Genomic DNA, 17205 nt, shown 5'->3' on the forward strand with positions numbered 1-17205 from the left:
TGGAGGTATTTAAAAGACGAGTAGATGAGGCGCTTAGGGACATGGTTTAGTGGGCATGGTGGTGTTGGGTCGACGGTTGGATTCGATGATCTTAGAGGTCTTTTCCAATCTCTATGATTCTATGATTCTATGATTCTATTTGTCCTAGTCAGGACCTGAGTCTGTAAAGATGCTATAGTCATCAGATAAAGAGCACCAACCTTCAAGACCAAGCTGTCTCAATGTGAGCTACTAGTCAGGACCTGAGTCTGTAAAGATGCTATAGTCATCAGATAAAGAGCACCAACCTTCAAGACCAAGCTGTCTCAATGTGAGCTAAAGGAGAATCCAGTTGTAGACCACCTGAAGTACGTATTACTGGATACATTTGAGATGGTTTGTCTATCCATTACCGCAGTATGAGATAATATCACATTTTTTTCTGTGTTAATTCTCACAGTACTCCCACAAGATAATAAAAAGCAACTATCCCTATTTTTCAGGTTGGGGAGGAAGTACAAATAACGCCTAATTTACCAGAGCTGCAAAATCCTGATACCTGAATTACTCCCAACGCCTTAGAGTATTTTTTAAGTGCCTGGATGTTTCAAGTATCTGAGTTCTTCTGAAAAATATTTCATTTCAATAGAAGTTCTGTTAAAATTTCCAGGGCATGTATCTGCAAATGTCTCTCTTGTAACGCCATTAAAAATCTGACCACAATACTACTTTATTAAAGTGTTTTTCAAAATTTTTCAGTAAATGTTAATTCATCTCGCGCAACTGTAGAAGCCCCCATCCCAGCAAGTTATCTTAGGCTTTCTTCATAGTCAGCAGAGAGAAATGTACACTTTTAGGATGTGACTTCATCTGATCTCTTTTAATCCTGAAGTGCCTGCTTCTCTCTATTGACTGCAAAGTAAGGCTAGACAATGAGTTCAAAACATTGTCTCCTGTAATAAAAATTTACTTAGCTGAGTCCAACCCTAAGTGATTCATCAAAGATACATAGCAAACCTGGTAGCAGAAAAGATTGAACCCAAATGTCCCAAATACTTCAAACCTCCAACTCACGGACTTCATCAATTTATCCAGTAGATTGTATCTGTTGCTTTTGTTCTCTGCGATTCCTCTCTTAACATTTAACACTTAGTTTGCTTGATTTCAGCTGAACCTCAACTGTAGAGACATGTATTAGGGAGAAGAAAGAAAAAAAATGTAGGATAAAAAGTTAGAGCTGGAGAGGGGTGCTAAGGAGAGTGTAATAGGTTTTCTCTTTGGAAAAAGTTCTGCTGGATTTAACAGGGGCTGATAGTGTTGCACTCCACAGAAATTGCCCTAAGGTTTTTGTTTTCCACTAGGTTTAGACCTGCTTGGTGGAATTCCATATACAAGATAACACTTTCTGTTCAGATTTGTGAAAGGTCTGGGAAGAAATCCCAACCTCTGTAAAAACTATTGTGTATTATTTAACTCTATACGACTTTTTGAGAAGGTAGGTGACCTAATGCTTGAAGGCCAAATACAGACCTGGCACAACGTCCAGTGAATTCACTGTGAGTTCCACATACTTCTCTAAGGGCTCAATAAGTCCAATCCATTGTTGCTAAAGCAAATGTTAATTTGACAGTAGAGGACAAAACAACCAGACCCATTTACGGTATTATTGCTCAGTTTATGTCTATCCAGACCACAACAGAAGCCAGAACTTGGATTACAAACCATTTAAAATGGAAGATTTCTTTTTCGAATTTTACTCCAGCTGCTGGAGACTGGCTTGGGAAGAGGCTAATGAAAATGCTCCTATACTTTTTTTTTTTTTAATGTAGATATTGTCCTCAAAGAACTGAACACAGGCCAGCAATTCATTTCCTGCTCTAGCCAGCATTTGAATAGCCTATTATGTCTTGACAAAAATTACTCTCCTATGGGTTGAACCAGATTAAAACCTGTAAAACAGCGGTGGAAACCTGGCCTCATCTCTATCAGACATATCCTGTCCTAACTATTCCCATATGAGAGTTTTAAACGTGCTTTCCTAATGAACCATATTATTTTGGAATGTTGTGTTGCTTGTGATACTTGAAAGTTAAATAGTTGTGATTTGGGTTTACATTAGGTGGTAACTTGCCAAATGGCAAGACTGGTAACAAAATAAAGTCTGTATCTTGAGCATATGCTATAGACAAATAACGATTCTCTCAAACAACAATAAATTCTCTTTAGAGTTGCAATTATTTCTTATTTCCTTTTGCCACATTTTCATTTATTTCTTCATTGACCTCAATCCCTAAAGCATGAAAGCCCAACATATCTGAAGACTGGAGAACTTGCACATCAAAACTGCACATACTTTTATTGGAAAATGAAGCTTACCCTTCCTTACGGCCATATCTGCATGGCAGTCTTGATCCTGTGCTAGTGGGGAGGTGGCCAGGCAAGGAATAAAAATAAGAATCCTGTCCTACTGATTTTGCAGAACAATAATCATCTTGCATTAGCACCATAACTTTTTCCCATGTGATACAGTTGCATAAAATTGTCTGTCTCTAAAAGTAGCTGATCCTGCAATGACCCCATCTCCAGCTGTTTCAGACCGTTTCAGGAAGTCTTGGTGAGGAAAGGTTTTGCATGTTGTTGAAATATATTGGGCATAATTAAGGTGGTCTCTAGATTTGAGAATGACCTTAGCTCTGCTCCTTCAGAAACCTGTTGGGGAGGAGCCAGGCGAGGCTCCAGAAGGAGTTAAACCTCTCGGTTTTCTAGGAATTATTCTTTCCATAACATTTGCTAAGAGGCTGTGGAGCTGAAGAGAAAAGAGCTACTCTTCAGGAAGGCCCGCCCATTTGCAGGGGGCACTTTTTGTACCTCATTCCTGGGCCTATACCCCTATGCTTCCCAATCCTACTCAGACACGTGACAGTGAGTCGGGAAGTATTGCTGCAGTTGGAAGAGTTTTCTGTGGTTGCTCTCTGGCAGCCACCAAGCATTAGTGCATCTCTTTCTCCAAGGTCTGCATGAGCAAATCTTGGAAGCGAGCTGAGATCAGTGCTACAGGGAGCAGCTGCCTCCGGGAAGCACCAAAACAGATGTGTCTGTGCCATCCACAGTCACGGGGTAAGAACAGAGGCTCTGTTCTCCTATGTCCCAAAGGAAAGGAGATCAAAATGGCCTTTCCATTCAAATACTGGGTTACTTGTGTATCCAAAACTTCTGCCAACTTAGGGGGCTTGGGGGGAAAGCCTTTAAGTGAATAATGCAATATAGAATCAGGCCCTGAAGAGGTCTTTTTTGTATTAGCACAGAGAAGCACTCTCCATTCCTCTTTCATCATGTGTTCTAGTTCATTGCCCTCCCTCCCCCCCCAGTCTGTGCTGCTCGACTATGTGCTTTCTTCAAGCCGCCAAGAACATCCATCTCACTTTTGTCACAGGATGATGCTTTTTGTGCAAACATAGATATTTAGAGAAGTTTACAAAAGATTAAGCTTCATCAAGTCAAGTATTCCTGCTAATGCAGTGTCGGGACAAGTCAGCAGGGAGCAAGAGCCTAGGCTGCTGTGCACAGCTGTTGCAAGACCAAACTGTGGAACATTCATTTTTGACTCCACCAACTTCACTGATCAAAACCATTTTGGAAGTTGGCTCGTGTTTTTTTCCGGAGTGAAATCCTCTCCATCAGAACAGCTTCTTCAGTGTGCAGGCTTCATCTCTATTGTGAATCGCTTGCCTCAGTTTTATTGTTGTTATGCAAATTCCTAATGCAGATATGCTGCACTTGCTGGACCAGTGGAAAAAATCCATGTTAGAGAAGTTCCTGAGTTGCAAATCAGAGCAAAAATAGTTGGAAGATCTGCCCACAATGCTTGTGCTCTGATAGTTTGTGTTTCACTACGATCATCAGCACCTGAGAAAAATTATGCCACATTTCATATTAGTTTAATACAGGGAGACTTCAAAAGACATAAATGATAGGGGAAAATCCCAAGTAAGTAAGAATATTAAAAGGGAACTGTAAAACTGTTGCATTTTGGGGTTTTTTTTGAGTAAGGTAAAGCAAAAAACCAGAAGTCGTTCCAGAATTCATGCAACAAAATAAGTAATAAGAATATAGAAATACATGTAAGGGATATGGATGCATGGGTGCAAACACATGAGCGTATATTTCCTTTACGAGGCTGTGTCCATCTTCAGTCTCAAGCGCTGACAGTTTGGCTTTTTGCTCCAGTGGGAAGTGGATTTGTCATACCAGCTAAAATACTATCTCCCTCTTGGACAGCTCACAAGTGACGATCGGTGAAAAAAGAGCTGTCTGGCATGCTTTTCTTCAGTGCTGCTTTGCCGCTCCTTTCTAGTGAGGAGACCACAGGAAATCCTACCTTCCTAGAAAAACATCCTGCTTCCTCCTAAGGACCCGTGGCGCAAACAGCTCGACATGACAGTGGGCATTTCTGAGCTAGGCAAATCGAAAGAGAATAATCTTTTGTAGGAAGTGGCTCAAGCCTCATTGTTTGAGACACTGAGAACCACAGTGGACAAAAACCAGCTGGCCTGATCAAGTGTGGATGATATTTTGGTCAGGAGTGTTGGACTAGATGACCCCCAGAAGCCCCTTCTAATCAACGTTTTTATATTTCTATGAAGTCACAATCTAATGTTTTTTTTCCATCTTTAAAATCTGTGCTTCTCTGGTAAACACTGCTAGGCCTTGTATTTGGTCCCATTCTTTTTAAATAATCTTTTTCTGATATTTTAATTAAAGATGCATGTAATTAAAGCGTTGATTTTATTGCAAGTTATGAATTAATTATGCTATTCTCTGGGAATGTTAGAATTTTTTAAGCATTCTTCCAGCAAGCTGAATTATCATCACTTTAATACTTCCAATATATTCCTGTAACTGAACACATTTCATGAACCTAAAGAGGTTATATTAAATTTAATAATACAACAGGAAATATGCTTAGGGTTGTAGGCCTGTGACTTTCATGACTAATATGAATGGATAAATTGAAACTCACTCACCATTTAAACTTGCAAACGTAGCTGAAATGACTCCGTGGTTCAGGCTGAAATACGGTCTAACTGAGTTAAAAAGGGTTTAGCTGTTCCCTTAAGGTGGTAGATCTCATCCACAGTTTTTGAGATCGAGGTATCAGCTCAAAGGAGAAGTAAATCTGAGGAAGATACCTGCTGTACATAAAATTGGGGTTAGTTTCTTTTTTGCAGAGTTTGTCTCCCAAATATATTGCAAAAGTTCAATCCGCCTCCTGTTTCACCCGGTTCCGATGGATGGTCCTTGCTGTGCTGTGCTTCTGTGCAAAACAGAGATGGGCAAAATCATGAAACGGTGACTGGGTGCCCTCAAGCTGCGCTGACTTGAGAAAACGTCGTGCATTTTTTTCATCATATGATAGTTGTCAGGGGGGCATCTGCACACAGAGACTGGCTTGCAGTAGCCAATCCTCCCAAACTCTGCCTGTGCTCAATGGAGAGCAAACTGCCAAGCATTCGAGGTCTGGTGGAGAGAGTAAGGGGTGATTCAGGGCAGGAGCCTGACTCCATGGGGAGTCATTTTTAGCCTTAGTGAGTAACTGCTGAACAAGATGGGTGGTGAGCCCTGCAGTCCAGATACTTCACCTAAGCTGCAGTGGGGCAGGGTGGGCTAAGCTAAAAATAATGTTCTTACCAGCGTGCCAGTCTCTCAGCTGCAGGCAGTTTACATAAAGATGCATGTCCCTCAGTGTGAAAGCTCCTTCAGAACTTGGTGGAGCCTTTGATAAGAACATGTAGGGTATTCCTGGTTTCCTTGGGAAACAGCTAATGCAGTGTATCGAATTTGTATCAGTTTACTGTTGTAATTGTCACATAGAAAAAATTGAAAAAATGAATGTTGTTAGTATCAGAAAGGTATTCTGTCTCCCACAGCAATTAAAGCCAGAAAAACAAGAGGAGAGATCCTGGCAGTTATGTGCTTAGAAAACCCTTAATTCTCTGTGAAAACTGGTCATTGGTTTCAAGCATTTCCTTTCAGGCAAACCTTAAACTAGAGGAATTAGGATCAGAAAAACGAGTTACTGTCAGATGATGATTATTTTCCATGATTCTGGTAGCATGCACAAAGTAGAGAAAGCTTTCCAAACCAAGAAGAGGATATAGTCTCTGTTCCAAAGCATGTGAGTGTAAAGAGGCAGGGTAGGGAAGCGGAGGGATGGAGCTACAGTATAGAGAGCAATCCGGGTAATGCTAGCCATGCATCAGATGAATTACAGCTGGTAGAAAGTGCCAGCAATTTTTCTGGAGGAGAAGGGAATCAAATTTATTCTTGTTTAGTAGATGCATGTGGTTTGGCCAAATGTTTCTGTGAATGCATTTTCATTTTAGGACGTTATTTCTATTTTCCTCACGTTAATTTTTAAGAATGGGAAACAAATATTGTACTTTCAGATTTTATGAAGATATTTTCTTGGGGAAAAAGGATAATTGCAGCAAAATTCCATTTAAAAATAATGTTTATGAGATTCCAATTATTTCTGTTGGGTGCAAAAATATTCAAACCTATTCTTAAGTAAGCAATTCCCTTAGTCCTGGGAGATGAAACAAAAAGGTTTTGTACTCAAAATCCACATTTTAGTTGTAGAGAAGTTAGAACAAATAGTTTGAATAGAAAAAAAGCTCAAATTTCTGTGTACAAAACACTACAGAAATAAAAAGCCATGTAAATATTATCTTCCCTCGCTACTGTGTCCTTGAAGAGCAGGTCCTTTCTTCCAGGTTTCTTTTCAGCCCAATGACTTTCTGGGTTGCTGCAAACTCTACGTAGTCCCTCTGGGTCTCACGTGACCCGGTCGCTCTCTTTTTAGAAGAACATACCATAATAACGTAAACCAAACAACTAAACCAAATGCCGTCTGTCGCAGCTTGCAAGATAAAAGTCCTAGTTCAACTGGTGTCTTTGAAGAATGTGTAATGGAAATATTTTAACAAAAGAACCTGGGAAATCCAAAGTGTTTAAAGCTAATTCCTGCAAGCAAAGAAGTGTGTGTCATTCTTCCTTCCACCTCCACCCCATTTTCACATCTAAATCATTGATTTGTTTTCTATTTAGAAGGTTACTGGTAGTAATTTTTCATTCTTCGAGGTAAATAGGGAGAGCCACTTTTAGTAATGCCTTTTCTTCATTGCCTACTTATAAGAAGAATTGCTGCTTAAGACTGGGGGAGCTTTTTAAGATGGATTTAAATGATGCTTTGAGGGAGAATGAGAAAGTATGTGGAGGGAAGTGTGCTGGAGCCTCTGTAGTGCAGATTTGAGCACATGCCACTCTGCTAGCAAGGTCTGCGATGGGCACACCAAGCTCTGCAGTGTATTTCGGTGTTTCAGCTTGCATATTCTATCTTTACCTAGTCATAACTTAAGGCTCAATAAACAGAAGCAGCAGGCTTGGATGTCCTGACATTACCCTCCCCAGCCAGTAACAAGCACGTGGAATATTTGGACAAGCATTTGTTTCTATTTTCAAAATTTCATACATGATTGTAGCATCATAGAAGATGAGATTTTAATAAACAATATAATTTTCATTCTTCTTCATACATAGAAGATGAGATTTTAATAAACAATATGTTTCCTTAGGATAACAGCTCTGATTTGGGGATTTTGTTTTTTGTTGTTTCCTTTGCAGGAAGAAGGTATCGTGAAGGAAATAGATATCAGTCATCATGTGAAGGAAGGTTTTGAAAAAGCAGATCCTTCTCAGTTTGAGCTGCTGAAAGTGTTAGGACAAGGTTCATATGGAAAGGTAATTTTTAATGCTATCTAGTCGCCTAGAGCAATATTGAAAATGTCATGTCCTTTGAGTTCATTTACACTGGTAACGTTGTCCCTATATAAATTATATTGTAAAGGCAGATAAGCAAGCCCAAACTCCTTCTACCTTCATTTTAATAATACTTTTGTCTTTTAGCTGGATTCCTGTATATAAACCAGTTTAGGAAACAGTGCTTATGGCTCTGGACCTGGACTAATGAGCACAAGTGAGCATTAGTAAGCATCACTGTTTATAAAATTAGACCTCCCCGCCCTCTTTCTGACCTACCCACCAGGGAGGTGAGTGTGCCACTGCTGCTTAGTTGGAGGGTGTAAATAGGAACATTCAAAGGCTTGAAGAAGTTGGCTGTCCAATTCCCACTGAGGGCAAATGGGATCTCGAGCGCGTTTCAAAGTCCCAGGCTGCTCTTTAGCTCACACTCGGAGGCCTGTACGCTTTGCTGAGAGGATCCTGGAGTCAAACCCCAGTGCTAAACAGAGCAATCGTTGTGCTTGAGAGCATGGGGGCAGAAAAACCTACCTGTATGACCACAAGCTAATTTGTGGAGAAACAACTTTTTTATCTTAAGTTCAAGGCTTTTCTTAATCCCAAAGACAATTCTTCTTCAGCAGGATGTGTCAGTTGGAAATGAGAGTGGGAAGGAAAGACGGAGAGGAAAGAGGGAGGAGTCAATTCAGTCTTAAACTTTTTCCATGGTTTAAATAAATAAGACTTTGAAACCTGTGGAACAACGAGCCTAATTTAAACCAGGCATGAAAGTCCTTATCATTTTAAATATATTATTTTGTGGAGTTTTGAGAAAATATTTCCCATCCTTCAATTCAATGGTGATCGTTCTGGCTAACTTGAAGAACTAAATTATACCTAAAAGTTACTGAGGCACACAGCACAAAGCTGAGCACCCTGACGATGAATCAGGGCCTTCAGTTTTATTCCTGAAAGAAGCTATATTGAGAATATTTATCAACTTTCTGACTATTCTAGAATTATATTGATAAGCAAGTCTGTTAGAAGTTCCCTGAGATGAGAGATGTCAGGAAACTTAGCATTCACTACCAAGTTTTGATCTAAAGAATTTCTTGAGAGCACAGTAATGATATTTGAGTTTTAAATATTAAAGAAATGTGCAAGGTCAAACAACTCAAAATCAGATTTACTGTATGACTCAATACAAGAAGGAGAATAACAAGAGAAGAAAATCTCCTTTGCAAAAGTAACAGAGGCAGAATGGCCAGTTTTCAGATTCAGGCAGTAAAGAGTTTAGAAATTATTCACTGGCTATCTTAGATTGTACTGATGTATTTCATTATTAACTGTCTGAGTTGGCCTTCTAACTTTAGGCATTTTATAAGCAAAATGCCTAGTCTCTGCCACCACGTCCCAAAAGGAGATCTGATTTCTGGGACACGTTCCACTGGGGGATCAGAGTGTGAGTGTGGACATCGTACCTGTTTGGAGCTGGGTGTGATTACAAATCACTTTCCATACCTTATGTGAAACAGGTCAGTAAACTCCCTAGAGCAGCAAAGACACAGGGGAGGGAAGTCTGCTCTGTGTTTCTTATGCAGTCCCCAACCACCTAAATTTTCATCACCTTGGTATTTGAGCGAATGATTCAAATCCATAAGTCTCTGGGGACGCAAACTGCTTGGTTTTCAAGTTGTTCACCTGAGGCCTAAATAATTTCTTGCAAGATTAGAGAAGATGTCTTTGGTGTCAAAGAGAGTGCTCTCAACACTCTTGAAAGTCACAGCACTTGCTTAGCTTTCTAGGTTGGGATTTGAGTGATATACCCATTGCTTCAGCTAAGGGAGTTTTGCTAGTTCAGGTGTTAATAACCTGAGGTGTTTGCATGCACATCAAACCAGAAATTTGAAAGTCATGCTCAGCCACGTGCCTGTGCTATTCTGGCAAGCTAATATAGTATAGCTAATATAACCAGTCAAGTAAGCACTCCAGGACCCCTTGGTGGCTTCAAGAACAATGTGACTTTACCTTTAAGAATAATCAGAAGGACGGCATTATTTTGCAATACAATGCATTTTCATTTGTTCTGTTTCCTTTTTGGTTTGATGATTATTTTGATGTCCTCTGAAACAGCACAGAGTGTTCTTGACTCATCTGTTTCAGAGGGAATGCAGACAAGTGCCCGATCCCATGCTACAGGGAACAGCTGTCTATTGACTAGTAATGTAAATTGATAGTTTTGCTTATTACAGCAACATGGGTATTACAAGCTTTGCAAGATTACACGGCAGATAAGATATTTCTAGAACTACAGCCTAATATTTCTGCAGATGCAGCAGGCTGTGCTGTTGTATGTGCAGTACAGCTTAAAATCATTATCTTAAGGGTTTGGGGGTTTGTTTTTTGGATGAAGATTTCATAACCATTTTTACAGAATAATAATACAGCTGAAAATCTAGTGTTTTGGCAAGCTTGCTTTTGACTTTCTCCTCCCTTTCAATGTAATGCAAAAATTAAATCTTTTACTTGGGCTGGATAGCAAAATATCCCAACGTTTCTCTGACTAGCTGAACTTGTAAATGAATTGACTTCCTGTTAATGCTGGAGCAGCTGAGCTTAATTTATCATGAATGTTAATGAAAAACACTTCAGAAAGTCTTATGTGTTCCTGTTGCAGCCAGATTTCATCATTTGTTCCTACAGTTGTGAGTACCGGAGGTATTTGTATGTTCATCGAACTAGGAAACAGGAGATGGGAACAAGCAACATGAGCCCAAGCTCAGCTAGTTAGGGCAGCTCAGCTGAGGAACTGTGCATATCTCATATGCACAGGAAACATCTTGAGAAGGAAAGTCTCACCAAAAATGTATCAGATTGTATTGTAGAAGTGCTGTAGCTGTGATGCTGTACAGATGTAAGAGCCCTGGTTAAGGTGTTCAGGGAGAATTTACCCTTTTCTTTTTTTCTTTTCAGCTTCTCTAGCTGATTGTTAAAAGTTGTCCTCTCTCCCCACAAACCTTTCCTCAAAGGGTGTTTCAGAAAATCATAATCTGTTTACAGATACTAGTTTTTGCAGGAGGAAGAGTCTTTCAACTTGCAAATAATGTGCTGGAAACAGACTTCCTCCGTTCTTTTTTTGGCTTTTTATATTTTGGGTGGAGGCAGTTAAGCAAGCTGCATGGTTCCTGAACAGGCAAGGAATAAAATAATTGCCACAGATTTTTGTAATCCAACTAGACATTCATTAGTTACGTAATTTCAGCTAGCCTTTGATAATTTATATCGTTATAAGTATACGCTATGTATATGGCCTTATATTTCTTTTTGCATTTGGCTTTACTTCCTGCTTCTGTCCAGTAACAAAAGTGCTGAAATAAAAGAGAGACGCTGTTGTCTAGTATTTCTGACCTCGGCAGACAGAGTGAGTCCTAGGAATCGGCTAAAAGATTTCTTTATTTTATTTTCAAATATTAAAACACTGAGTGTCTTATAAAGACCAAGCTAAATTACCGATTCCTTTGTTCACTACCCCTCCAGTGCTCAGGTGCACTCAGGGGCACATAAGAACTAGTTGCATGGAGTAAAACAAAAAAGATCAGAATTTTAGCTACAATTTTATTTTATTTCAATGACAAATTTACATTGTCAGAAGATGTAACACAAATAACTATAACAGAGAAAACTGTCTTTATTATAACAACCTATTTGTTAATCAAAATAGTCCTACTTTTTAAGTATGCACAACCAGATTTTCAGCTGTATGAACTTTTTGCTTCAGTTACATCTTAGGCTAGTCACCATTCATGACTTACAGCATCAATTAAACCAAATTCTTTTTCTCCTGCATTTAATTGATGGCAATAATTTTAAGACACTGCACATTCCTAAGCACAAATGAGACATAACTTTTTTCATGTAAAGCTGGTCAGAGTATGAAGAAATGTGCGCACACTGATTATGACTATTCACCCATCTTTAATTGAATGTGTAAGTTAATCAATAATGTTGAACATATTTTCTTTGTGAGTAAAGGCTTAAAAATGAAGCTTTCCAGAGCTAGCTCAACCAATTGCAGGTGAAATAGATACAAAGTACTTTCAGCTAATAGTTTTCATTAGAATTCCTGAATCTGTTCCTCTATCAAATGCAGCAAGGCTTGTAACTGGAAATTCAGTACTCATCTACACAAGACGTCTGCTTTTTGCAGGTGTTTCTAGTGAGGAAGATCAAAGGATCTGATGCAGGTCAGCTTTATGCCATGAAGGTACTTAAGAAGGCAACCCTGAAAGGTAAGGATTGGGACAGTGGCTGCAGTCTCTATTTCTGTGCTACTTCATCATTTACTTGTCATTTTTTGCATTGCTGCTGTCTTACGGTATGTAAGACTACACAAATATGCTTCTGCTACCCTCCAAAATTCCGCCTCACTGTAGTGAATGTTCTAAAAAAGCATACACAAAAAATGTTACCTGTGTACAGTGTGGGAGCAGGAAAACAGGGCTTCGGAGTTTTCTAGCTGCATGCTTTCTTCACTTTTTTGGTGTTAGTTATAGGACTTCTATTGGGCATATATTAATTTGTATCGCAGTGGCATTATGTGTCTGTTGCTGAAATAAACTGAAATAAGTGTTTTTAAATAAGGATATTGCTGAAGTAAAACATGACTCCTACTGGGCCGAAAGGCCTTCCAGTTGGTGCTTCTCACCATATGTCTGAAAATTCATGGGAGCATATTTTCAAGTGCAATGAGTCATTCTGAGGTTGTTGAGATCATGCTGTTCCCTAGCTCAGGACCAGTCAGCACATGGTCTGTAATAGGCTGGGGCCAAATGACTGATGTTTAAAACTGGTCATCCTCTTCTGGGGCCATTGACTGCTACAGCCTCACTCAGACCAAAAAGAAATTTCTAGTAAAGCACAGGACTGAAAAGCAAATAGAGTAAGTTCGGTCTCAGCTGAAGTCCTTACTGTTTGTTCCTCCACAGAGTTAGGAAGATCCAGTCATCTTCTTGTTTCCCTGACCTAGCACTGTACTCTGTTTTTTCCCCTCAAAAGCCTGGCACTTTTTGCAGAGAAGGTGGACAGTGTTCATTTTGCCCAGAGCAGCTCTTTCAGTCTTTCTTGGACAATGTGGGTTTGCACAATGCAATATAGTGCCTAGATTTTTATCCTAATGTGAAGAGAGATCATTTTGAGATAGTTCTGATGACTTAAAAATCCAAATTGCTTTAGCATGCCTCAATTTGGGGAACCAAAAGAAGAATGAAGCTACCGGTAATTGCAAGGTGGAGTTCCAGCAGGTGGTGGCAGGCAGACACAGCACCTCTTCTGAGTACTAGTCAAAATGGGGAAGTGGCAAACCAGGTATTTACACAGCCCTTTCCCCTGAGAAAGCCTTTTCAAAGAAACATTAGTTTGAAGCGATGCTGGCGTGCTGATCTTTTTGTTTGGAATGTAGATGGGAAAGTTTGTTCTGGCAGGACAGCATGGTGTAAATAACCACTTAAATAGTACTGGGCGTAATACATAAAAAAGTAAAAGGTCAGGCCTGTGTACACAATACGTACAATAGAGTGATTCTCTGACTTCTCAACCAAGAGAAGGACCGCGAAGTGCCCAAACTGGGCTGAACTCAACTCTCAGAGCCCTCCCCACTTGGGAAGGCTGTCTCCTGCTGGGCACGGCATCTGAGGAAGGACTGTGTGACCCCTCTGATGTCAACACGTACCAGAGACTTATTTCTGTTTCTTTTGACAACCCAGAACTTTTCACCCAAAGTGAAAATTGGGTATTCCCTCTTTTTCTGCATAACTCTGAGGTGTGTTGAGCAGAAAGAGCTTGGGAAGGGGGAGGGTTTCTTCTGCATCCCCAAACACGATTGTTACTTAATAGTTGTTAGCTAAATCTGTAATGTTAGATTCCACTGGGAGAAAAAAATCTGTATTATGGTAGTATTTTAGGAAATCTCAAAATTTAGAGATTGCCTCTAAATTTAGATTAGTGTTGCCTCAAATTTCTGGTCCGTCAAGAACAGGCATCTCTGTTTACAGTTCCTCGGTTCGTTAATACCACAGAACCACTGCTTCTCTCCTCCCTTGGCCGTTGCAGCAGCCTATTTATTGTTTTCTCAAGCGTGGGTCACAAGATCCAAAAGTTGAGGCTGCTTTGTTATTTTACTGGATTGTATTTCTCTCCCTTTCAGACTACTTACCTCTCTGACTGGTAGCTCTGGATTTCCCATTAATCTCAAGATAACTAGCACATCGGTAGGAACTAATTTGTCCACACTAGTTTCTACAAGTAAGTTAAACTTGACAGCTATTTAATTTGAAGTACAAAAATGAAGGCAAAATCCCATTGGCACAGGGCAAGTGAGAAAAGCAACAACGAGGATTGCTGTCAGTGAGCTTCTATGTAACTTTTGGCACAGAGATAATATTTCTGACAGCTTAATTTCATCTTTTAAGTAAGAGTGCTGAATTGTTGCTGCCTACCTATACTCAGAAAGGCTGGAAGTCACTCCAATGTGAAGTATTTATTACCATGTCAAGTAATGGGAACAAAGCCATAAGTACTTGTTAGCACTGTGTTCAGTATTTACTGACAAAAGGAATGCTACGAGACAAATTTCTGAATGATTTTGCCTCCTAATCTGTACTGCACAGTACAGCACGGAGCAGGAAAGTCAAAGCTCTTGGTGCCGGTGCCATTGACATGGCTACACAGTCGTAAATATCATAGCAATTATTTTCTTTAGAGAAACAAATTTGCAAACACATAAAATGGAGAAATTAGAAAGAAAAGAGGAGGGTAGCAAAACTGTTTTTCTCTTCTGAATTAGTCTGAAGAACTAAAACCCAGATAAATAAAAATGTGAGGAAGTTAAATGCCTTCAGGAGTGACGGGTTAAAACTAGCTTTGTACCTTGCTCCAAAGAACAACCATAGTGGGTCCTGCCAAAGGGTTTCCTATCCCAGGAGCCTGACTCTGGCTGTGGCTGGCTGGTAACGTTTAGGAAGAAGCAGAAGTACAAAACGGTGCTTTCTCCAGTGAGTCTGCAGCCTCCTGCCTCTTTCCAGGGTAGTTGTTCCTTGTTAGCATGATCCCAACTTCACTAACAGCAAAGGGTAATATAAGAAGGGTACAGCAATCAGCAGCAGCACTCTTCAAGCATTTACAGCTCAAAAAAGTCGTTTGATATAAAAGAGGCTTTGTAGATAAATTACATTTGTAGATTTAAGCTTGAAAAAGATCTGCTAAACAGCAGAACCATTCCTGCTGTGAAGGGAGAATGAGACTCCAAAATATTCTGGTTTAGATTGTAAAAATTTGCAGAGGCACATGCTGTACATACAAATGTTTGTGAAAATGAAATTCATCTTTATCTCATGAAGGTTTATATTAAATGTAGAGTATATCTGAATAAGCACCTGTAACAGCATGGATCCTTGAAAGTGAGAAAGCTACTGCTCCTCTCAGTTGTAAATGAGAGCATCACACACAAGTTTCTTTCCTTCATGCCTCATTTCCTTTTGCAGGAGCTTGTGGATATCTGATTTTTAAAGCAGAGAACTTCCTGAAGAAACTAGATAAGAGTTTAATTCTATTTGTTAATTTTAGGAATACCTTGTTCAAAATATTTGAGAATATTATGTCTGTTAGGTACCAGATGGCACATACATCAGATTCAAGGCTGCGTGTATGTATAACTAACTCATCTGACTTTGAAACACTATTTATTAAAATACAATACCCTAATAGCTACCTTTGCAAATATAAACCCTTTTGGGGGCGTCCAGGTGCTCAAAGACATTTAAGCACTTAAATACTTTCCAAGAGTGAGACTTTTGCCTTTCAGAATGTCATTAGATAATACTATTAAATACCATCTTAAAATGTTGCTTTCATGTCTTCATTACACTCTACTTTTTTTTTCTTGAAAATCAGATTTTTAGATAAAAAATTGAAAGATAATAAAGTTAATCTATATGTTTAAAAACTTACAGATACATATCAGTGACTTTTGACTGCCCGACCTGAATGCACTGTGAGACTGAGGAAACCAAAAGACAACAGGGACTGTTTATTCTGTGTATACGTGTGCCTTGTATTCACCAGCAAAGCTGGGACAGAGGGAAAGGGCAGGCTGATTATTTTTATTCACTCAGTATTTCTCTCAAGGTGTCTCAGGCTCCATCGGCTTTACTGGATGTGCTTCAGGATTCCGTGAACAAGAGCTGTTTAGATCGCTTACAGTGTAAGCCTCATTAAACACTCGTGAAGTGCCCATAAATCCCCAAGAGGCTGCTGTGCTGGAATGTAAGGGCTACATCTGGAGCTTGAAAATCAAAGACCCATCCCTCCAGGAGACATTCAATCTTAGAGAAAGTGGCATGAAGCCATAATTCACTGATATAATGCTTATGAACTTTGTAAATATTACAGTGATGATCTAGTGAAGGTTATGTGATGGGTCACGAGGAAGTAGTTTGCATCTGCCCATCTTGTTGGTAACGAGCTGTGTAAATCTCGGCACTGGAAGCTATTTGACCCTGAGAACTGAGACAGTCTACCTGTTTCTGCTTATGGGGTTTAGAAATGATAATCTGTTTTGTCAAAAGCTCTGAAGTGCTTTGCAGTTTATGATCCCCTCAGTCTAAGCCAGTAGGCTTATGGCTTTACAGTTGCGCTGAGTGCGTGTGATGGTTATAGATGCAATAAGCGATGAGAGCAGCTTTACTGACTCATAGAGAGCTTGTGGTGTTCTCAGGGATGTTAGATTGATGGTATTCGTTATATTTAATTATAAACTGAACAACTAACTTAGATGTCACCAGCTGGACTGTGATTTCCATCTAAACCATTGATGAAATTGTAGTAGCTGCTTCCCAGTTTGAACACCAACTGAAGCGGCTTCTTCAGTCTTCCCCTGTATGCGACTCAGTTTCCCTTCAATAGCTGTGGTACTTAGATCTAAGACATTGAACTCCAGTGGTTTCCTTCTAGTCTGAAGGGAACAGAAATCCAACAAAACAAAAATCTAAGGACAATTTAACCTTATAAGGCAGGACTTAGAAAGAGCCTTCACCTCAGATAAAATTAGCTCTTTGGTGCCCAGGTTTTCAAGGTGTCTTGTCCTATTCCTTTTGGCCCCTGTGTTGGGTGAGAGGCCCTGTTATTTACCCAGGTACACCCCTTAGGTTTTGGTTTGTTACATTTTCTTAAAGTGTTCTTCAATCTTTTTAATATCCTCCTGGGCCTCTTATTACCCTCTTCTAAACAATTCATAGAATCATAGAATAGTTTGGGTTGGAAGGGACCTCAAAAGTTCATCTTGCCCACCCCCCCTGCCGTGGGCAGGGACATCTTCAACCAGATCAGGTTGCTCAGAGCCCCGGCCAACCTGACCTTGAAGGTTTCCAGGGATGG

General features: G+C 39.8%; 1 protein-coding gene across 1 annotated transcript in view; it reads left to right on the plus strand.

Moving 5' to 3' along the window:
• Positions 1-17205, plus strand: part of LOC103894799 (ribosomal protein S6 kinase alpha-2-like) — a gene marked incomplete at its 3' end in the record, with an annotated part of 142061 nt that overhangs the window by 64873 nt on the left and 59983 nt on the right. Inside the window, exons 2-3 of the mRNA XM_009274255.2 lie at positions 7663-7779; positions 11984-12065. Of these exons, the coding sequence (XP_009272530.1) occupies positions 7663-7779; positions 11984-12065 (199 nt within the window). The remainder of the gene's footprint in view (positions 1-7662; positions 7780-11983; positions 12066-17205) is intronic.

The sequence above is a fragment of the Aptenodytes forsteri genome, unplaced genomic scaffold (assembly GCF_000699145.1).
Source record: "Aptenodytes forsteri isolate BGI_AS27 unplaced genomic scaffold, ASM69914v1 Scaffold736, whole genome shotgun sequence".
In the NCBI taxonomy this organism is placed as follows: domain Eukaryota; kingdom Metazoa; phylum Chordata; class Aves; order Sphenisciformes; family Spheniscidae; genus Aptenodytes; species Aptenodytes forsteri.